Below are 23,333 nucleotides of genomic sequence, written 5' to 3'. Positions count from 1 at the left end.
TTCATCTGTACATGTCAAAATGGCAGTGTATTGATTTGCATGCATGCCCGTATTGCACTGCACTGTCTGTCAACGTGCTGACGAATGAAATCCAATGTGCCTTAGTTTCTTGGGATGTCACCTGTCTGAACCTATGGAGAGTGTACTGAGTTGGCAGACGACAGGTGTGTCATCCCTCCTTGCCTCCCGCCCCCCGACAGCTGATGTCCTTTAAAGCTGAATTATCTGTATTTTGCCATTTTTCATTTGGCATTCTGATGGAGCTCACGTTACGCATCACTGTTAGCACTTATGTCAAATAAAGCAATGATATTTTGCATGATGCGCCGTGCGGGAGTTTATATAATCTCCAGTTTACTTTTTTAAATCTCATGACAGGTGCTCAATTATCTTTATTCCTAGGACAAACGGAAGATAACCTATTTTATGAATACATTTACTAAATACAAATGACACGCACCTTATAATTAGAAGTGCAACAAACACGGGATCTACAGGATACAGGATAAGATGTGACCACATTAACGAGACATGTTTAGTTGAATGGAGCCTTGGAATGGCTTGGCATTATTTGATGTGTGGCCAATGTGTTTGCGCTGTGTTTTTGTGATACACTTAAACCGAACACACTCAAAACGCTTGGTTTATTACATGCTGCGATGTGTAACTTACGGTTCGGTGGCTGCCTTGAAAAATGCGTCGCTCGTCCTCAGTTGCTATGAGACAGGCGTCAACAAACACGGCAGAAATGGCGACCAACTTTTCTGCTAATCAGGTGCGTAACGTTAGTGCTGCCTAGCTATAGTTTTCTTGATTGATATGAAGATAAGTTTTCAATCAGCTAGCTAGCGGAATCATTTTACTTCAGCTTCTTTACATTTGCGATTTAACATTAGAAGACTTGGAACTAACGCTAGCTAACGTTGTCTAGCTGGATACTGTTTTGCTGGGTGCTAACTACAACTAACGTTAGCCATCTGAGTAATTAAACGACTGCAGTGTGTTCAGGACTGGTTCCAGCTACCTTTGATATTGTGACTGTGAGTCAACTTTTCTATTTATTTCAGTATGAAAGTGCTTTCAAAGCGAAGAGACTGCAGAACTGGACACTACCCAAGGAATACAAAGAGGTAAGTTAGTCTAGCGCTGCAAACTTGCTGGCATGTCAATCTGTGGTCAAATGCTTGCTGTGTGTTGTCAACTGTTCAGTAATGTTAGTCTAAGTTTTATAGCTGGCTTTTCAAAAATGGTATTCACCCTCAATCACTGTGTGACCTCAGAGACCTTCCGCTGCTGTGGGTCACACGACGTTCATTGCCACGGACCGGGGGCATCTTCTCCCAGGCGTGAAAGCAAAGGTTTGACTGTCTGTCTCCACGGACTGTTCATAGTAGCTAGCCATATACAAGTAATGTCATTTGGTGACATTACTTCCAAAAGCAACAACAAAGTTCTACATTTATTCTAAAACATGCTAGTGCCACCAGCAGTACTGTATGAGTCTGCTTTCTCTCAGCGTGGATTCCGGTCCACATTCATCGGCACCTGGGACCTGCCCCGTAGAATTGCCCCCGCGTCCATCAACCCGACTGCTCGTTCAGTGGAGGGTCAGGAGAGACTTAGATCCTGGAGCCAAGATCAGGGGCGCTCCAAGAGAAGGAGCTTAGAGAAGGGCCCGGAATCGGCCCCGAAGTCACCGGAGAATGTGGTGAGAACCCCGGGGCCCTTTGCATATCTAGTAATTCACAGTATCTCTCTTTCAAAATGCATGTAGTTTTGGATGTAACATCATTTAGATTATTTGTTCATGCTTGTATGGTGTTAAATAAGGGGTGTCTTCAAAAATATTGTTGATATCACATGAATGGACATGACATTTACATTTATTCATTTGGCAGACACTTTTATCCAAAGCGACTTACATAGGTTACAGCTCTTTACAATGTTATCCATTTATGCAGCCGGATATTTACTGAGGCAGTTGTGGGTTAAGAACCTTGCCCAAGGGTACAGCAGCAGTGTCCCAGTGGGGATAAACCTTTCAGTTACGAGTCCTGCTCCTTAACCTCTATACTACACTGCCGCCATGACACCATGAATGACAGTTCTCCAGTGGAAGTGATCAATTTCCCTAAATATTTTTCTGCAAACACACCCCCATGATCATTTTGATATTTCCATGAGGTTAAAGTCTCTCAATAAAGTCTCTCTGCAGAAGAAGTGCCTCTGTTTCCTACCTGTACTTAGCCTAAATAAGCATGCTTACAAAGTTGTTTAAAATGTGTTGTAAATGGAATATTCAATGATTTCATCTTTCCTTTTGGATAAAAAAAAATGCATTTCACCTGACCCATGTAATTTCATGCCCCAACGTGCACAACGAGGGCTAAAATTATAGCTTTACCTCATTGTATCTGCCTTAACTCACAAATGGTTGTAATCAGCTGTAATCTCAGCTGTCAGCTGAGACTGGCATACATATCCTTGATAAGCAAATATTAGCAAATGTTAGTTTTGCAGACATATATAGGCTTTTTTGAATTTCATACATTGTAACAATACATTTTTGAAACCTTGTTTTTCTATAAAGGAAACACTCGCCAAGCCAGCCGAGGAGGATCAGGTCCCTGAAGCGGCCTCGCCTAGGCGAGAAGCATCACCCACCTCACCTAAGCCAGAGACAGCCCCCACTTCACCTAAGCCAGAGACAGCCCCCACTTCACCTATGTCTGCAGCATCCCAGTCCAGGCCAACCTCTGCTGACCAGCAGGAAGCAATCCAGGCCCAGTGACCAACTCTGTCCATCAAATGAACAAATTGTGACTGAAGAATTTTGAAAGAATCTTAAGTGTTTTTAAATACTTGCATTACTAAGTATGGAGGTATACCATAAACAATAAAAAAACATGCATCTGTCCTTGGTTCATCTTGTCTTTTCAGTGAAGCTTTTGACAGACAACAAACATTTCAGGAATACCTACCACATACTTTGTAGGTAGCTCTGGATCCACTAGTTGACTAGTGTACATGTTTATGCGTAAATGGTTCCCACCGTTTTGGACTAGGCCTACATGACAACACAGCATGGTAATTAGGCTGATTTCTTATTGCTCTACCACTTCTCACTTCAAGAATTAACATTAACACGTTTAAGACTATGAACATTAACATCTTAGTGGTTGTTTCATATCAGTAATGACAGTATATACTCTTTCAAAAGACCACTTGGCCAGATTTCATATGAACCAGTTTCTGAGAACAGTTGCCATAAAGTGAATTAAAGTTTAGTTATAAATTCTTAAGAGCAGAGGGTCAGTGAGCAGATAGCATTAGACTGGTCAGCAACTAACCCATTGCTTTCTAATTGACTACTGCAGGGTGTCTCCAGGAATTTCTGATCGTGAGTCTTGTATTTCTTTCTCTCCCTCACTCAAAAAATCGTGCTGCTCATGTCAGCGATCTTATAGAATAAATTAAAGCACAATTCAGCGGTACATGACAGCGGGAACAAAACTTCAGAATTAAAAGAGCCAAACGATGATGTTAACATTTTGGACGTGTGGGTTTTCTTTTTAAAAGACACTGAATATTTCACACTAACTTTTGCAAAAAAATGAAGGACTCTAATTACCGAAATAATTATCCACCAATTTTATTCAGTTTTTGAGAATACATTTCTTTGATTTGTACTGACACTGAATGTACCGATCATGTAATACACTGGTACAAAATACGCACACTGCACACAATCTCTTGGTCAAAAACGGAAAGGATCTTTAAAATGAAAAACATGATTATAGCCGTAAGGCCAGCAATCCTTGAAGGTGGCATATTGTTTTTATTAACTGAGAAGTGGATAGAGCCAATAGCACCATTACCAAATAAGAGACTTTTTATGTGGACTCCATAAAAAATAAAGTGCTCTGCATCCGTCTGTTTACGTGTGGGCAATGTGTGCCTTCTGAAAACCAACCTCAACTTCATGTCTCCACCATACTCTTGATTGCTTTGGCAAGGAAGGAGATTTTTTTTTCTAAGAAGTAAAATATCAAAAAACAATAACTTTTGAACATATTTACACTTTTAGAAGCAGCCCAAAGCTGAGGAGCGGCCACCGTTCCCTGTCCTTACCTCAGTACTTCATATGTAATGGTCACAGATCCTATTAAATGTTCTGAGTATTAAAACTGTCCTCCATATTCTGTCCACCAGAGTTCCTCAGTTATCCTCCCAGGGCCTACTAGTATCTAACTTATAGACTGGAAAATGGCTGAATATAAGTCTACTCTTTCGAGAACCTGATGGATTCACCTGCATAATTACGGTTTTGGTTGGAATGGAAACTAGACATGTCTGCCCTCCAGGACCACAGCTGAATACTAATACAACAAATAAAGTATGTAAACAGGCTCAAAGAAACTAAAATTCATCATATACAACCTATATAATAGATACCAGTATTGTAACTTATTTCACTCCATTAGGAAAAAACAGGCTGTGTACAGTTTTGTAACTGCATTTTGCCACATCCCAACTGATTTTTATCTTGACATGGACTGACATTTAAATTTTGTCTTGGAAGCACCTCACACAAACTTCCAATTAACATAGTATTCGTCACACAAACACATAAATTAAAAAAAGAAATAAGGTGAAATATTTCTCTCCACATATACACTGACGAAGTTTGAAGGAGAAATCTTGTGTCAATTCCTACACTTCCGGTCATTCATGCGTTGACTGAGCGAACACAGCGTCATATTAATATAATTTTGATGTGTTCATATTGTACAAAGAGAGAGAATGCAGGTTTTCAATCATATGTAACAGAGAGAAGCTTGACATACACAGCACAATGAACAGGTGTTAGCGATAGAAACAGCGCACAAGGACATCTTCCACTGGCATTTCAGGTGCAAATAAACACTAACACCGTTATCTTCATTCTTGAGTCTGTACAAAACGTTGCTGAAATACGCCTCTCTGTGCTAAACAAAGAAACAAACATAAAAAAGCCAGGCACTCAAAAACCTGTGTTTGCAGTTCCACTCATATTTCTTTCTTCCCCCGAAAAGGATCAAAGAGTGTCCAAACTGTTCTGAGCCACACACTCCATAAATACTTCTCTGACACAACAAACAGGCACATGTGTGCGCACTCACGCGCACACACACACATGCACGCGCGCATGCACATTCTGCTCTCTCCGTCAGTGCCAGCCTGGAAGGCCACTGCACATGCTCACAAACAAAATTCCAATTTGCTCCAATTTCATACCATTGCCCCCCACCTTTCAAAATATCACACCCCAGCCCCTAACTTGCTAAAGTCAGTATGCGACAAAAAACAGCATCCTCTGTTTTCCTGACTCGAACCTAGACAGCGGCTTGCTTTCCGTGCGCCGTTCCCCCTCTCAGTTCATGTGGACATTCAACCAAATAAAGCAGAAGCCTCCCCATCAGCCCCCCCCCCCCCCCCAAATTCCTGTCCATCTTCCACAAAACCTGCAATACATTCTGAAGGACATCTCTTTGTCCAGCGCTCAGTCCTCCCACAGATGGAGTCTTTCTCGAGCCTCTGTCCCCTCAATCCCCTTCCCCGTCGCTGGGGGAAATGCCTCTTCGAGATGCGCGCCGCCTCTTCCCCGCGACCGGTGGCGTTGCGCCTACGCGGCCGTCTCCCGGCCCCCTCCGGCTGCCAGGTTGCGCAGCAGCTTGCGCCGGCCCGCCTGGTAGTCCTCCTCGTCCACGTTGACCAGGAGTTTGATGGCCTCGTGGCCCACGGCCTGCTTGAGCGAGTCCGTGATGAACACGCCCTTCAGCGCCTCCAGCAGGGAACCGTTGATGTAGTCCCGCCAGAACGCGTCCAGGTAGGTCAGCTCGGAGAACTTGATGTCGCAGATGATGGAGCCCAGGTCCCGCGACTTGAGGATGGTGTTGGCCTGGTTGAACCTCTCGAACTGCCTCTCCAGCGCCTCCTGCTTGTTGGAGAAGACGTTGCCCTGCAGTGCCGACTCGTGCTGGCAGTACTCGGCGCGCACTCGGAGGCGGATGTCTGCGGAACAAAAGGACGGACCGATGTTAGCTTAAGCGTCAAGGTCACCCGAGTCTGTCCTGGTTTTGTGGCCCAACATCTGAAAAACTTGCCTTCTGAATCTCACTGCAAAGAATTACCATTCAGTTTGCAACATTGTGACCCATTTTTAGCAACCAGTAATCTGCTCCCTGAAAACATGCATGTCGGTATAGTAAAGCTTACTATAACGTTGTTTAGAGGATGACCATAGGCCTATCCAACACAGGCAGAGCTCAAAGTAGGCAGAGCTCACTGGCCACTGGACACAAAAGTTTTGGAGCCAAAGCCAGACGCTGGCAGTAAGTGTTAATGAACATCACAGCAGGCTTAAATATAAAAAAGATTTAAACACAAATGAATACCCATTTGCAGCCACAAGGCAGGCGAGAGGCAACCAACAGCAGCCTACATGTTTACGGCAAGTCAACCAACTTCAAAAATGGAAAATGTTCTATAACAGCCCTCCTAGTCCCTGTATTACTTTAAGGTCAGGATACTCCTCATGGTAAATACTGTTCCTTTCTATCAGTCTCTGAGTCTGTGCCAGTGTGAGGAGGTCGTTATCTCCACTCACCACAGGTCTGTTTCTCCCGGCAGTCTGTGGCAGCGTGGGACCTCTTCCTCTTACGGCTGGGGAGGGAAGGGGTGGGCTTAGCCCGGGCGGGGCACACCTGGGGGCCAGACGGGGAGCAGCAGATCACTGGCTGGGAGCCTGGGGGTGGGGTCAGAGGAGGAGGTTTACTGTGAGTGACATGAATGGATACAAAGACTGAAGGAAGTAACCGACATATACGAAATGTGATCACATGCACTCTGAAGTGCTCTGTACTCTTCTGTTCTATAACGGTTTTATACTCCTCGTTGCATGCATTGCCACCGACGTGTTATGACGAGAAACTAATCTATCAATGACTTCCATCTGCCAGACTGCAGAAGTAAACATACTGCTGTCACATACAAAGAAGTGATTAAATCACTGCTCTTCAATCAATTCGGCTAGTACTATTAAAGAAAAGCAAAGGTGAAAAAAATTGAAACGTACCTTGGAAGGCACCTCTGACTATTTTACACATAGAAAAGGTTTGCTGCAACAAGCAAAGATTCTTTAGCTGACAAAGTGACCGCAAACCATACATCAAGATCCTATGATAATATGCGATAATAAAAACTGAAGATGGAGGTAAGGGCAATGAGGAGTGTGCTGGTTTCATGAGTAAAAGCAGGTAAAATCAAGGTAAAAGCTGTGTGCAATCTGAACACCTCATCTGTGAACATTCAGCCGTTCTGTGCATTCTGACAGTCTTTTCATTTTACGTAAATAAGCATGACAATCACATCTATAGCAGTAAGTAAGAAACAGCAACACACAATTCAAGTATCACCTGCAATATAAAGCAAATTAGCTTCAGTGGGGTTTCTCTACTGCTGTCCTGATTTGCACATCAGTTAATATTATCAGTTAAACTTTTTATCTCAATAATTTCATTTTACTTTCATAGGGGAAGGCATTTCCCACTTGCAACACCTCAGAATAAACCTCCTGCTGGATGTCAGCTGTCGCAAATTAAATGTGCATGCACATACCCCGAAAGGCAACCCCATGCCCCTGCCCCAGTCTGACCATTCCTCCTGTGTGGCGTAGTCCCCTGGTTCTCTCCTCTGCAGCTCGGGGACACATAACGCACAGATGTTTCCTCCAGGTATTTGTCCACCGGGTCTGGGCACACTAAAAAACCAGAGAGAGGCACTGACAGGTCAATAAGTAGGACAAAGCTACACTGTACTGCCATACTGCTGTGTTCACCCATCCTGCAACACCTATTCAACTAATACAACCCTGCTGAATTTTGCTTTGCTCAGAGCATACAGAACACATGACTGCAGACTGACTACAGGCTGGAGGCAACCACAAGGCCTTAAAAATGAAGGTCTGCTGACTCTGAGTTGAACAGACAGACTATGTTAAAGAAATGCAGCAAACATCAGTCATATGAGTGAATGATGCAATTTATGCAAAACATCTATGTGTAGAAAACAATGTAACTCATAGCACTACTGGACACCGAGACCTGGAGCTTTCACCAGTAGTTGCGCACACGGTGCATGCCTCATGTAAGTGCGAGATGTGAAAGGAATGAGTAATCATGGTTAGCAGTTCGTGGCATGTGAAAATTAAGTCTGGAGGTCACATCTGTCCCTGTCTTGTACCAAGAGCAACATTTTATGCACTTCGATGGTCTAAAACCTGTGCCTTATTAGGCAAAGTGTAAGTATTAACACAAAAATATTTTTTTCCCCACATACAGAAAGCAAAATTTAATTGAGAGCTCCATTTCCATCACAATGTCTGAGAACAAACTCAAGCTTCAAAGGTAGGGAAATGTGCGATGGCACTGGATGGTGAACCCCCCCGCTCCGCGCTGGCACTCACCCGCCTGCCGCTTCCTGAGCGTGACGTAGGGCAGCAGGTCGTGGCGGGTGATGATGCGGAGTAGCTGTAGCACATGTCTGAAGTTGGTCTCGTCACAGCGGCCCTGCCGCTCCAGCGCCAGCAGGAAGTCCCGCCCGCTCCGGATGCCGCCCCGCTCGTACTCGTCGATGACATCCACGAACAGGAAGGAGAGGACGCGCACGTCGCGGTGGGTCAGCTGGGCGCCCACGATGTCGAACATGCGGTGCAGGGAATAGAGGCCGTAGGAGTCGTCCGCCGCCTCCTCGGGCCAGGGCTCAAAGCGCCCCGTCGGCGGCCGCCGGCGTGACAAGGATGAGGAGGATGCATGCCCGCCCCTGTGGGGACCCCCGCCGCAGGAGCCGGCTGGGGAAGCGGAGGACGCCGTCCCGCCCGTGGCGGCAGTGGGAGCCGAGGAACCTCCGCTATGGGTGGAGTCTGACTGGCCGGGCTGGGCGAGCTGCCTGGCCTGACTGGTCGTTAGATTTCGGGTGATGAGCAGGCGAGGGTTGGTGTTGGCGTGGTGGGAAGGATGCTGCTGTGAGGTCATCACTCTGTGCCAGGATGGGCTGCAGAGGTGTTGGACATCCAGGAACTCCCAGTTGTGGCTGAAGTGCAAGTCACTTCATTGACTCTTCCTATCTAAAAAAATTACTACCGTCAAAACTTCTGTAACAATTTCAAAAAAAGCCTTAAATAGCATCTGTGTTACATCGATTGGTCAAACAACCATACAGACAGGCAGCATATCACAAGCAACGTACAGATCATGTAAAGGCAGAAACGTGACATTAAACCCTACCTTAAATATTTAATTAAATATCACACATGGTGTATTAGCAGTATAACACTTGGTTTATTCGAACAAACAGTTTATCGGGTAAAATGTAATTTTATCCAAAAATCAGACCCTTCACCTTGCTTGTGAGCTACATCACATAGCACATTTTAAAGAAAAGAATGTTAGCAACAAAAATAAATAAACACTGGTACTGTTAAACTGTCAGCCAAATGGCTGTTGCGTTGCTGAAATTTAAGGTCAACCTCTTCACCTTCTTTGGGTAAACCTACATAACCTGCGACCAGAACTTTTTAACTGGATCTAAAAAAGAAACGAAAATGAAAAGATAAACAAATATGGGTAAAAACGCTCTCTGGGCTAAAATCCCTGGTTTTGACAACACATTGAGCAATGCCACTGCGGGACACGTAAGTTACAGCTGGCTAACGTTAGCCAAGTTGTAGTTAGCTAACTGGAAAACAAACCAAACAGGTAAACGGCACACTTTATCTAACCTTAAAACTTAAAAATGGTCCCGCATGTTAGTACAACAATACGTACAGACAGGGAAACATTTTAGATGAAAAGACTTACGTGTAAATTTATTGTTCAGTTTACTTTGTGTCTTGTGTCGCTTCTTGCTAGTGCTAAGTAGCTTGCTAGTTAATATTAGCCAGCTATCTTGCTATTTGCTAGCTTCCTTCAATTTCGGGGCTTTTAGCCTGCAATCTAGCTAACTACCTTGATGACTAGGTTTAATTAGGTATATGATCATTACTTAAAAAAACATGTATAACAAGCTATCTTACCAGATCGCCGACAAACGCAACAATGTTCGGTTTAGCTAACAGCCCGACTAAAATGCGTGTCACTGACAGCTTAGACGCTTTGTTACTAGACAACTAGCAACGGCCTCGTTTTCTAAAACACTTTAACTTGAAATATTCTTCTCTTCGGAACGACAGAGTTCTTATGAGTGGCTCGATTTCTTTAGTTTTTCCTTGTTCTTCTAAAAACTATGCAATCAGTCAAACAGACACGGCCATGTTTGTTCCCCTGTGGGAAAAAAACGATATCTGGGAAGTGGTCGAACTGAGGTTAACATCCGGGGAACGACGTATTTCTTTATTCGGGTGCATGATCCGCGGTGCTGCCACCATCTTAGCGGAGGTCGGTGTAGAGATTAATCAACGCACGGTTATATCCAGGAGGTGGCCAATTTGACGCAGATTATGAACCAGAATAGTCCCATGTCGTTGTCAAAGAGTCGCAGTAAAATGTATTGCATTTTTTAAACACTCGACTTGTTTGTTGCACTAAGAGTTGTGAAATGTTTGTACAATTAGTCCGTGCATTCGTTAGTTAGACTAAATCCGTTTCATTGTACACATGGCATACGGATTTTGTTGCTATTGATAAAACTGCGTATAGGAGACAATTAATACTAAAACAGTTCATGCAGTTAATCAAACTAGGTTGATGGGCAAGTCACACCACTGCTCAGGAAACAGAGGTCCGTATCTAGTGATGGAAGAATTAGCATGCATGCTGAAGGTGACCTCAGAGGGTGGGCACCCCCATGGGAAGAGAATACAATCCGGAATCTTAAGAGGAACATAATGATAAATGCGGTTGTCGTCATATAGATGTGTTATGCCCTCTGGATTCATTCACACACATCAGTGCAGCCAGTGTGGAGTGTTTCTCTTGCCAGGCAGTTCTGGTGTGTGAGATTCCAGCTGTTCCTTTGACTCTCTTTATGCCCACTAAATATGCCCCCACCCCCTCAAAAACATCAGGGAGTAAGACTACACAAACTATAGCCTCATGACAAATGGACCAAGACGTCTGGTACATGTCTGTATGCAATTGCTTGGCTTTTCCACTCTAGATTGTGGATATGGGCTGAATCAGCTATAATCAGTAACATTTTAAAGAAACATACAATACTGTGGGTCACATTGGGATTCATATCAACTAGCAAAAATATTATGAAAAGTCTTGTGCCCGTAGGTAGACATGTACATGTACATGTAAGACATGTACATGTAAATACCATGATGAGCTGTCATCATCTCCCCATGTAAAGTACTTTCAGTCGATGAAAGGTGCAGTATAATTGGTGTGACATTTGTATAGGTGTACAGTTTTTTAGTAATGACAAAATACATGAATAACTCAGTAATTCTTAAATAGCCATTTTATTTGTGTAATGTAAAATAATACTCTGTAGTTAAACATGTATTTCGAGACGCAAACTTAATAAAATATGTCTCAGACAATATACATCATTTATATTTCATGTGACCACAAAATCACTGCACACAACAAAACCACCTGTAAATATATATATACATTTGTACATGTTTGAGATAATGAAGTCCAAACACTTCGAAAATATAACCGCTTACCGTTAGGTAGCTCCAGGGTTACATTTTTGATTCTATAAATTCAATACAGATAACAGGCGCGGCATTGGCTATAAAGTACATCTTAGAATATCTTACTGTACAAATTCAATAATCAGATGGCAACATTACCTCCTTGGCATTACAGAGCATTATATAATCTGTTGTAATTATGTGATTTGTGTGAATATTATCCTTGCCTTACGTGTATTTCCTTATATTTCTGTCACTCTTGAGTCTCCCTTTTCAAAGGAGCTGAATTATTAATTACTTCATCTTTTTAACAGCATCATTTCCATGTACTGTACACATAGAAATACAAATTTAACCTTAAGGCAAATAAAGGACCTGACCTTTCTTTGATCTCTCTGTCACTTACCAACCCAACTAAAACTGTTTGAATTCTTAAATGGCACCATACTACAGGACTGAGAGAACCATTCAATGTGACAACTATGGGACATACATTTGCTTTATTTTTACAGATATTTTTGTTATTTTTACACATATTGGCTGCTTAATACATGATTATGATGTAAGCATCAAAAATGTAACTCTTGTTTTATATCCAAAGCTAAGCACAAAGTACCATATTAGTTATATTGTATGCCCCTCTGAATGTCAGATTTTGTTCAATTTCAATTTTTTTTTAAACACAATATATATTCAAAAATATATAAACACATCTACTGTATGCCTGAAACAACACCCTATGGAATGTATATATTTAGCTCCGGTACATACAAGCATACCTTTACAGCGACGTTTCCATAGTATTACTGTATTACACAAAATTTGACAATGCACACTATTTTTCTTGTAAAAACAAAACTTTGGACAGAAATTTAGCTTCCTAATGGCAAAGTAAACCAAATAAAAAAGGGTTGATTACTTCTGCTCTTGCAACCCATTCTGCCTTAACAACAAATTGTTTTATCTTATTGTTCATGATTTTAAAGTACTTTACTGGTCACCTTTCACTCGTTTGTTTTTAACTTGTTTATATTTTTACCTTGTGCGTCACACATATTTTATTCCACTGTATTTGATTGACTAATTTTAATCATTCTGTACAGGGATCTTGGATTTGGAAAGGTGCTTTATAAATAAAATGCTTTGTTATTATTATTGACAATAATAAGAATAAATAATAATGTTTTACACTTCTGCTTGCTCCATTCATGGCACTGGAGTTAATTAATATCGAAGGGTTAGCCAAATAAATACAGCTCATATTCACTTGCTTGCATTCCTTCCATTTATATGAAAATGGTTAGAATGAGACTATGTAAGAGAAACAGTACATGGAAACCCACTCATTTAAAAAGTCCTTTTAATTTGGCCCAGCATTAATTACATGTGCAGAACTGTTTACATATCAGGAATCATCACGTGAATCCTTCTATGGTCCTTCTATGGTACCTTTTACTTGGAAGGTAAGGCCCAATTTCAGTCTAAGCACAACTGAAAAACAATCCATATGGTCAGCATTCATCTGATTGCTTCATTTTGCATTTCGCCCCATCTCAAAGCAATGCCATGAGACCTACAGTACAATCCATACCAAACACTGACTGAAAGAATCAAAGAATAAAAAATTATACCACAACTCATCACATCTCTAAAGCATAACTCATATGGTAATCTCCACCCTATTTGAGACTATATTTAATAAATAAAAAGGCATTTAAAGGAATTCTGTAGTAAACACATATAGGATATTTTCCACCAAGATTACTACAGTAACATAATATGTTTAGATTTCTAAAGATGAAAATCTAGATCGGGAAAATGTTCACCTTTGAACATTTGAAATGGACACTTCTTTCACTCAAGAGGCACCTACAGACTAAGTAGTTTTTAAAAATGATTTGTCTTTACAAAAATAAGAAAAGAAAAATCCTTCACAACCCAAAAACTCAAATGACACAGTATTTAGTTATATTGAAAGCTTATAGCACTAGGCATAGTGCTATTCAGAGCAAACACAGTAGTATTTCCCAAATGGATATGTATCAAAAGTACAGTACTTCATTTGAACGAATGATTGAAAAATAAAAACTGTCAGGAAGGTTGAATGTGAAATAAACTTGTCTTATGTTTATATGAGATTACTGTTAGATTTCACATTTAACAATACAGTGCTATTTTGATGAGCACCTCTACAACATGCGATCAGTCAGCTTTTTGCTCACTCTTCTCAATTATATGACAATCATATCATACACCATAATTATTCTCTTAATGCGGAACTTCAATAAGGAGGTTTTGTGATGATTAATTAATAGTTACTGATGGCAAGGGATTGCTGTACTGTGGATATTAACAATAACTTAAATTATTGCACGTTTATATTGTAATTAAAACACCCTTAAATCAATACATTACAAAAAAACTATACATTTCTTCAGATATACACCCAAGTCAATTAATCAAAGAAAATTGTTCTAAGATTCTAGCACTAATGATTGGAACTTTAAAATTTGATACATCTAAGGTTGTAAATGAGTTATCTTTTTTCATCACTTTGATTGCTTAATCAGCTAAGTTTTTCAAATACTCTGATTGTCTCTAACTAAAATTCACAATCCACTGAAACACCACAGCTTACAGTATGTTTCTGGATAGTTTTCAGAAAAAACAAAATATTGATATTACTGCTAATCTGAGAAATCTGGAGGGAGCTAACGATTCGACACAAATATAAAACCAACATCTATGATAAAAAAGGCACAGAAACAAAACCCACACTGTGGTGGTAAACAGCAGCATTTGGCAGCAGCTTCCTTGGAGGAGTATAGAGGATTTCAACAGGTCGACGCAAGTCTACAGAGCTCTTTCCATACAGTGTGATGGCCTGTAGACAGCAACTCATTTAGGGCACATATTTACAAAATATGAGGTCAAATCCAGCAGCCACCCAACAAAAATGGCCAACAGACATGAAGGCCTTACATTCCACTGTCAAACAATGTGTTGAATGTTATTCAAACAATTGTTAATGTTGACTTACTATACCCATTTCTCAGGAAGGAAAGAGCCTGTGTATATGCAGTTAATGTACATATATCCCATTGTTTTTCCGTTCATTTATGTAGATATGGGTGAAGAAGAGATTCAGACCAAAAGAAGAAACTAATACTTAAGTATTGTTTTTTTAAATGGTGTCTTCATGAATTACACTCACAGAGTTATAATCATGAGATCCCTTTTGAATGGAGTTGTCACAGCATGATCACATCTTCCTTGTCCTCGGAATACCCTCTTTCCTATTTAACCACTCCCCTTTCCACAGAAGTCTTATTCGCCCCTCCCAACTGGGCTTGGTCTGTTTTTGCAGCTCTGGTCAGAGCTATGCCCTTTTCTGTGAGTTTGGTTGGAGGGGGTGTAACTTTTCTGGGAGGTGTGGCCTTCTTCAGAGACTGGCGAGGGTCCTCCCCGATATTGACAGACAGGTTGGTGTACAGGGGCTCCAGCTGTTTGGACAGGAGTTCATAGGTGAGGGAGTTGAGGCCATCAGACCGCCAGTTTATCCTGGTCCTCTTCAACAGATCAAACCTATTGTGAAAGAGACGGGAAGGAAGAAAAGAGAGGATGTGACAATAAGAAAAGGTTGTAAATGTGTAACAACATTTTTTCCACTGTTGTTCACATGTACATTTAATTGACTCTATGTCCAGGCCTGAGGCTTCTCAAATGACAGGGGAATACAGCTGTTAAAGGAATCCGCCTGAATGGACAGACATAGAGAGGTTAGCAGCCGTGCCCTCTCCCTGCCTCCCCCATACCTGCGTGGGTTCTGCTCGTTGCCCTTGTCGCCTTTATGCTTTATCATCTTGTAGTGGCCCACTGCCACTGAGGGGCGAACGATCTTCATTCCCGACAGACGTACCCTGGAGAGAGGGGCAGGGACAAAAACACGAAAAACATAGGCAGACAGGGTGTGAAACAATGAAAAAGACAAGCCAAAAAAACAAATGGCAGAGAAGAAAAATGGCAACATGATGGGAATGAAATGAAAGAGGGAGAAAGAGAGGAGGGGGGCTAGATAACATTAGGCGATCTTTGACTTTTTCTGATCCTATAAATTCATTGCTGATAAAAAACATGAAAAAAAAGAAGAAACCAGGGGCAAGTTTTCTCCCTGTGATCAAAACAAAACCATGTGATCTACTCTGATATACAGTGATTGACTGCAATCTATGGATCTGGCTCCATTTTGGTCATAGTGGGAAAACACACCCTAGTTTCCCTGTTCATGAAAGGAAAAAATAAAGGAAATACATACTTGGTTGGCATGTAAATTGCATGTTGGTCTATGGGTGTAGACGAGTGTAAAATATCTGAAACTCTACTCCAGATATTAAACACTTAATGTACTGGCTCCCATCTCTGGTCCTCATGTTTCCACTGTCATCTGGGTTGGTCAAAAAATGTATATATGAACATTGATACCCAAAACAATAAAATGCTAATGCACAAATCTTGCCTTCAAGACGCAAGAGTGCTTGGCATTTTGGGATGAGCAGACATTATCGACAACTAACTATTGCATTCAAAGAACCACCTTTTGTCTTTCCATGTTCTGCTTGGCCAGTGCCACTTCACCAGGAGACTTACATTGACAGAGCATTTATATTCAGCTTAAACAATCTACGTTTGTCAAAAACTATTCCTGTTTAGCGGAAACTGAAAATTCAGTTAAAAAAAGTGGGTGAACAGAGGGAGCTGTTGAGTCGAACCGAAAGCAAAAGATTTCAAAAGTCCAGGCCAAGCACGCTCTCTACCAGTCTAGTTCTGTTCAAATTACAAGGCTTTAACTCTTGTTATTCACCTGTCCAACACTTAAGGTTTTGTATTTTGTCTCAAGTAAGTCTGTAGCTTTTTGTAAGACTCTATTTCTTCACATGGAATTTTTACTTTGTTAGTAAGGCACATGAAAAAACAGAACATCCTATGAGGACAAAAACACAAGTCAAAGGTTAAAGCCTTGTGGGTGGACCAACTTGACTTTACATGCGAGTGTGTACTGACCTTTCTGGAAGCTAGCAGCAAGGTCGTAGAGGGTGGGAAAGAGGCAATGAAAACGGAGGAAAAAATAAATAAAATGAGAGCTGTGACACATGGAGACACTGACTTTAGCACGTGGAGGGGGGGGGGGGGGTGAAAAGAAGGAAAATGGGATGCAGCCAAAAACATGCTGTCACACATGCTTCATGTTATCTCTGTCCACTCCCCTCTGCTCACTCGACCATCCGGTCGTTGCCTCCTGTTGTTGAGATCGTTTGTCATATCTATCCATCTTCGCTTCACTTCCTGTTCCTCACCTGGCAGCGATGTCGTCGTCTTCCCCCCCCCAGCCCCAGTACTGGTTAGGGAAGCCATTCATCCTGAGGTACTGGTCGGGAGTTACAGCTGACACCCCTCCGAAATACTGGGAGTATGGCAACCTGCATTTTGAGGGGGTGGGGTGTTGAAAATGACTTTGTGGGGGTGTTGCAAGTCTAATGCTCCTGTAAATGCTAAACAGTCTACTTTTAATAGCGAAGCAATGTTGTATACAGCTCTCAGATTTTGAAAGCAAAACAAGTATGCTGTCTATAGTTGCTGCTGTTAGCTATCATCCCAGTATGACTATAATGGTGATATCTATTGAAGCTCACTGTATCGGAACTTGCTCATGGCCACACACAGATGTGTGGGGTGCTGTGAACAGCTAGTGTAGATGTTGTGACCTGTATCGGAACTTGTCCATGGCCACGGACAGGTGAGTGGGGTGCTGTGGGTGGCAGGTGTAGGTGTTGTGGTCGTTCTCGGGCAGCAGGTCGACGTCGTGCAGGAACAGGCAGCCCCAGTCCTCATCCCGCAGCGCCTCACGAACACCCACGTTGAGCAGCTTTGCGCGGTTAAAGGTCGAGTTTCCCATCTGCACAGCCAAGGAAGCGTAATGTTTATGAGCTGCTTACGAACACAGGAGCCTGTCTTTGGTACCTTTCCAACCTGAACTGAGACACTGAGTCTGGAGCTAAACGAAGATTCCTAATCTGATTTTTTTGGAGGTCACAGAAGTCTCTGGGGCTGGGCTGCAACACTATTCTTTTGAATATGTACTCAGGTGCATTTGCCACTCCTCTAAAATTGGACAGAATAATACTGTCAGGCTCAGATTTATTTCCTTAGTGGACACACATGCAATGAGATTCTGCCCAACAGCAGCTCCTTCATTTTCTATTTACCACAAGGAATCACAGGTCTCCCTTGCAAGGTGCAATCATTAGCTTTTCTGGTGGAAATGAATATTATGAACTCAACATGAACTTAAAAGCAATCAGGACAAGTAATCTCTATATCCACTAACTTCCTCAGCTACAGAGTTGTAAAACTGTAAGAATGTACTTACACACAAAAAGACCATTCAGAGGAAGGAAAAAGAACATATGGAACAACGTGCAACATTTTAACATTTTAATCAACTGTCCCAATGATATTTTAATTCAGTGTTTCTCAATCCTACTCCTGGAGCCCCCCTGTCCTGCATATCTTCTATTTACCCTTGCTGCTTGATTAAATCAGGTGTGCTCAGCTAATCAAAAGTGCCACTAATGAGTTCAGTCAAGTAGGTAAAGCAGGGAAAGCATGGAAAACGTGCGGAGCAAGGGGGCCGCAGGGGCAGGATTGAGAATCAGTGTTTTAATTGATATTGCTGTGGTTGCTCTTCTCCCAGTTTCCCAGGCCAGACCTGGTGCACGATGTAGATGCTGTAATGGAGCTGCTGCCTCTGCAGGAACGGGTGGAGGTGGTACAGCAGGGTGCGCAGGTGTGCCTGCCTGTTGCGGTACGGCACAACGATGGCAGTGTGGTGGCGGGGCTCACAGTCCGGGGGGCGGTACCGGCCCCCCAGGGTCACAAGGGGGTTCCTCTCCCGGATCTCCTCCAGGGAGAGGGGGACAGACAGCCGCACAGACACAGGACCCACTGAAAATGAGGGGGAGTCAGAGACGGGGACAGAGTGAGTTTAAACACATCCTGTATTTCTTTTGGAATGCCAGGGACAAGCAGAACAACAGTGAGGGAGGTGAATTCAGATGCTGTGAACAATAAGCCAAGGCCTCTAAAACACTAAAACTATTTGAGCTAAAGTATTTCAGCTACTTGCTACACAATGAAACTATGTGAATCAATTGTTTTACCATTGCTAATAGACTTATAGTCAAACCAACTGAATCCATTCCCTGTGGAGAGCAAAGGACCTTGATTAGTTGCAAAGTACTCTCAATCCACCAAGGACCGATGAACAGACAAGGTTATACAGATTAACATAACAATGCAACAGAAATACAGAGACAACATGCCATGCTATACAGAGCAGAGCTGCACCACTGAGAATGAGCTAGTGAGACAGTGATGTACAATGGAGAGACACCAAATACCTCTCAGATAGAGGCCCACCTAGAAGAGGAGATGGCACGTGGCAGTCCTTCAGTTGCTCACCCTTCCCTGGGGCACCGGTGTGTGAGGAAAACAGCGCCCCCAGCTGGCTGAGGTTCGTGTAGACGTCATGGGGGCGTGAGTAGTCAAACTCCGGCTCAGCGGAGTGCACCAAGACTGAGACTAGGCCCCGGAAGCCCCCGAGGGAGAAGTAGACCACGAAGGCAAACTGGAAGCCGACTAACAAGGCGAGGGTGCAGGGCGAGTCGAGGGGCCGTCCGAAACACACCATGGTGTGAAACAGCTATGGCGCGAGGGACTGAGGGACTGAGGGCCCAGCAGGGCAATGGCAGAAAAGACAACAAGGTGTGGGGTAGGGAGATGGAGGCCAACGATATTACAGACAGGGCCTAAAAAGAAATGGGGAAGTGGGTGTCAGATGATGCAGGATGACTTGAGCTGACAACACCGGATCTGTCAATTAGGAAAACTACATAGAGAGAGAAAAATAAGAGAGAAAATAAGAACGAATGAGAAAGAAGGGTAATGGGGAGGAGGAGATAATGGAGAGGAAGCGAGGGAGCAGGCCTGAGGGAAATCAGGGCAAGCGGATAACGGGAGAGGTCGACAAGACGAAAAAACGCATCACGAGATATGTGTGCAAAGTAGAACCGGCCACTTCAGAAACTTCAGAACTGGTGCGTTTATCGGGTGGGGTGGGGGGCGGTGATTTATTCTGGAAAAAAAAATGAGAAAAAGAGGTTAGGCACTAAAGGGGAGATTTACATTATGACATTATTTAATACTGGCAAACATCCAACTGAGAATATTCATTAAAATAGTAAAAAGAAAAGGTATTTAGAGCAGGATGTTAGCTCATTGCATGTCAGCCTCAACACATATGCAACTGAACATTTTTTCAGATGTGATTCTGGGCTTTCTGATGTGAAGCAGACAAAAATGACCAGAGAGTTTGGCAAATGAAATATAATGTAAAAGTTCTCTCCATATAAAACTGAGGCTACAGGGCCACTAACAAAAAAACTGCATGAGAAAGCTTTCATCTGAGCTTTTAATATGAGTCTGATGAACATTATATATATTTTCAGAGAACATAAAAGCAGAGAATAGCGAACTGTCAACAGAAGGAAACATGATTCATCATTTGTGAAGGTGCTGCGTCCTGGCCTCTCTAAGATGACGACATCCCTGTTGAACGCTAATAAAAAGCCAGCTTGCTTCACTGTAATTAAAACACTTTATGATCATAATTACTCCTAGCAGGTGATTCCCTGTGTCCCAACAGTGATTCGTACCTTTGGGTTTAACTACACTGTGCTTTAGTCCAAACCAACAAGACATAGAAGTCTGATTTTTGTAATGTATTTCGTTTTAATGTCAAATGTGTTAGCACATTACATTGTTTATAACCACAAAAACACTGCTCATGTAGTTGTGCTTCACCAATGGATGTAGAAAGGAAAATACTGTTAAATGGTGAATACAATTAAATACCACAGAAGCATCCTAAGCTCCTGTTTTAGGGTCCATAGTCATGTGTTCAGATAAGCAAGTGAGGACCATGTGCCATGTTTGACGTACAAGGCCATAACCTTGCAGAACCTGCTTCAAACAGGAGAGAGTAAGTGTCTGGGCAAAATTTCATAGACCATGGTAATTGTCCTCATAGCTTATTCACAGTCAGCAGGACAAGCATATTTGCAATTTTCTGAGGCCTCCTTCCTGTAAGATTTACTTGCACAGCAATGACAATTGGGGCCCAAATGAGAGGGGGGCTCTATTTTTGATTTTCAGAGGGAGCAGGGTCAATTGTCTCTGATTTCCAATTGATTTGTGGCATAGAAAAAGCCTTTTTCATTTCTGAAAATGTAAGTAACCCTTTTTCCTGTCATTATTGCCTGAGCCGGCATTGTGAGACTGCAATACCTCTGTTGCGGTCCAGCGCAGTCCGGGTGGTGTCAAAGCCGACCATCCAGGTGGCAGTGCTCCTCCAGCCCAGTCTCTCTCACCTGGTTCATGTTTCAACCTGAGGAAATGGAGAAATGTCAAAAACTCAGCAGCAACAATATCCTCGAGCAACTGCATTTTCAATGGAAACAGCCATGATAGACCCATGGCACACGGGCAGAGACAGTTTTCATAACAAATCAGCCAAGAGTCACTGAAGTGTGAATGTGCAGATGAGGTGTCCCCTGAATTAAAGCTGTTTATCTGAGGAGTTCACATTTCTAGTTCATTACTTTCCAGACACTTTCCACCTCACTGTACACCCTAAGTGAATCCCAAGATTTTCCCCATGAGGAAACAGCAGTTCTATGGACCAACTTCGACAGCCTCCAATTGAAAGCAATATGAAACAGACACGCTGTCCTCTGCTTAACCTAGTTCTAAATCACCCTGCATAAACCCCAGAAGCGAGCTCTCTGTTCTCTTTGGAAATATGCTCTTAAGTCAGTGTACAGGCAGTATTTCCCAAACTGGGGTACGTGGACTCCTTAGTAGTCCATACTGGCATTGCACAGGGTCTATGGTATATGATCCATGAAAATACTGGGAGGTAATTAATAAACTGTAACTGATGTAACCTATGTAAGTTGCTCTGGATAAGAGTGTCTGCTAAATGCCAATAATGTAATGTAATGTAGTAATTGTGGACAGGCTAACATCCCAGTTGTCCTGTTCCCCTAGATCAGATACAAAATCGACAGCAGAATGTTTCATCTTAATTCTTAAACATGGCAGGTTATTTTCTGTTAAATGTTCATTCACTATAATAGACAAACTGCAAATGCTTGCACAAAGCAATGGATGCTCTTTCATGGTCAATCCTCCCAGCCATAAGTAATAAGAGCACATTTTGCCATAATAATTCATTGCATTTGCCACTCGATAACATTCCAGCAGACTGTCAAGTGTGGTACTGACTTGTCCACTGAAGTGCAGCAGAGTCAATAGCATACCTGGGTGTTTGTCAGCCTGCAATGTAACTGGAAATACTGGAAATACATACTTCATCCAGTCATAGCTCCTGTACAAATCAGTGGTATTTGTTATGCCATTTTCTGGCCTTCAGCATATCAGGCAGAGGACTCTAACCCACCCAGTGCTGTCCTCTCTGCCTGCAGGGGTGAGCTTTAGAACACTTTAAGTGTGCAGCATAAAGAGGCCAGTGCTCTGGTGGATTCTTCCAATCCAATGAGCTGCTTAACATGCCCAGACAATGCTCCTGTGAGCCGCTCAGAATGCTCAGCCAATAGACAGCGTTCCTGTGAGCCACCCAGAGTGCACAGCCAATAGACAGTGTTCTTGTGAGCCACTCAGAATGCTCAGCCAATAGACAGCTCCCCCCTGAGCTGCTTAAAATGCTCAGCCGATACACAATGGTCCACTCCGAATCCCAATTTAATATGCAAATGCTTCAGACCCTACAGAGTGGCCAAAAAACTGGTTTATGCCAGTTCTTCTGAGAACTGGTAAACCACAGAAATGGGATACGCACCTACAGCGGCAGACCGCACTTCACAAGAAGCACAGCAGTCATTGCTGAAAGCACTGCAATCACAAGCAACTTCTGGTCTTGTCCAACTTAGGGCTGCACAGCACCTCGCACCACACAGCCGCAGACTGGGAAATCCTAAATAATGTTGCACAAACACAAGCGCTGCATGAAACGCACACTGCAATGACCACTGTCGTCATTAAAGAAAGAGACTCGCAGAGAGGGGAAAAGTGGCGAGAGACAAAAGCTCTTGCCACCATCAATGGAACCAGCATGACAACAGCCAGTTCTCAAGCCAAAATAATCCCTCCAGTTTTGTGCTTTACACGTAAACCACCTTGGGTTTCCAAAAAACTGGCTGCAACTGTCTAAATGGTGTTTGCGGGTTCTGTTTCATGTTTCCATTGAGGATTTATGGCCACCGCTGTCTTGCAGGTGAAGCAGAAATTGTCTGGCATCCCAGAGAGTGTGCCAGGCTTCTTTAGGATAATTAGCACCATTTGATCTTTTCACTCTGGTTTCTGCGACACTATTTGCAAACGTGCAGCAGGCATTTGGGAACTAATTTTCCTTGCCCCTGTGACATAGAGAGCCACAGAAATTGATATTCAAATGATTGTGCTGTGGCTGGCTGCAAATTTTCTCATTCCAAAGTCAAATCTGCATCATTCT

The 23,333-nt window shown here is 42.7% G+C and overlaps 3 protein-coding genes across 5 annotated transcripts; 1 reads left to right on the top strand and 2 right to left on the bottom strand.

Moving 5' to 3' along the window:
* The first annotated feature begins 748 nt into the window (after positions 1-748).
* On the top strand, positions 749-2,791 carry cfap126 (cilia and flagella associated protein 126). The gene is made up of 5 exons (XM_036530711.1): positions 749-775; positions 1,068-1,130; positions 1,281-1,358; positions 1,517-1,708; positions 2,591-2,791. Exons 1-5 carry the CDS (start codon positions 749-751, stop codon positions 2,789-2,791), a joined length of 561 nt encoding a protein of 186 aa, XP_036386604.1.
* A 909-nt stretch (positions 2,792-3,700) lies between these two features.
* Positions 3,701-10,356, bottom strand: LOC118778734 (death effector domain-containing protein-like). 3 transcript variants are annotated; one of them, XM_036530385.1, is made up of 5 exons: positions 9,900-10,356; positions 8,507-9,166; positions 7,697-7,801; positions 6,650-6,787; positions 3,701-6,054 (listed from the first exon to the last, which is right to left on the bottom strand). In XM_036530385.1, exons 2-5 carry the CDS (start codon positions 9,072-9,074, stop codon positions 5,666-5,668), a joined length of 1,200 nt encoding a protein of 399 aa, XP_036386278.1. In that variant the 5' UTR covers positions 9,075-9,166; positions 9,900-10,356; the 3' UTR covers positions 3,701-5,665. The 3 variants fall into 3 exon arrangements, with proteins under 3 accessions (XP_036386278.1, XP_036386279.1, XP_036386280.1); XM_036530386.1 differs by having other exon boundaries at positions 8,507-9,162; XM_036530387.1 differs by having other exon boundaries at positions 10,115-10,356.
* A 4,037-nt stretch (positions 10,357-14,393) lies between these two features.
* b4galt3 (UDP-Gal:betaGlcNAc beta 1,4- galactosyltransferase, polypeptide 3) lies at positions 14,394-21,184 on the bottom strand. The gene is made up of 7 exons (XM_036530383.1): positions 21,089-21,184; positions 19,163-19,877; positions 18,453-18,688; positions 17,449-17,639; positions 17,041-17,163; positions 15,502-15,606; positions 14,394-15,271 (listed from the first exon to the last, which is right to left on the bottom strand). The coding sequence occupies exons 2-7, from the start codon at positions 19,431-19,433 to the stop codon at positions 14,983-14,985; spliced, it is 1,215 nt and encodes a 404-aa protein (XP_036386276.1). The 5' UTR covers positions 19,434-19,877; positions 21,089-21,184; the 3' UTR covers positions 14,394-14,982.
* Positions 21,185-23,333: the final 2,149 nt, after the last annotated feature.

Source organism: Megalops cyprinoides, chromosome 6, assembly GCF_013368585.1.
Source record: "Megalops cyprinoides isolate fMegCyp1 chromosome 6, fMegCyp1.pri, whole genome shotgun sequence".
Classification (NCBI taxonomy): Eukaryota; Metazoa; Chordata; class Actinopteri; order Elopiformes; family Megalopidae; genus Megalops; species Megalops cyprinoides.
Note: the sequence above shows the minus strand (reverse complement) of the source record. Positions and strands in the feature narration are given on the sequence as shown.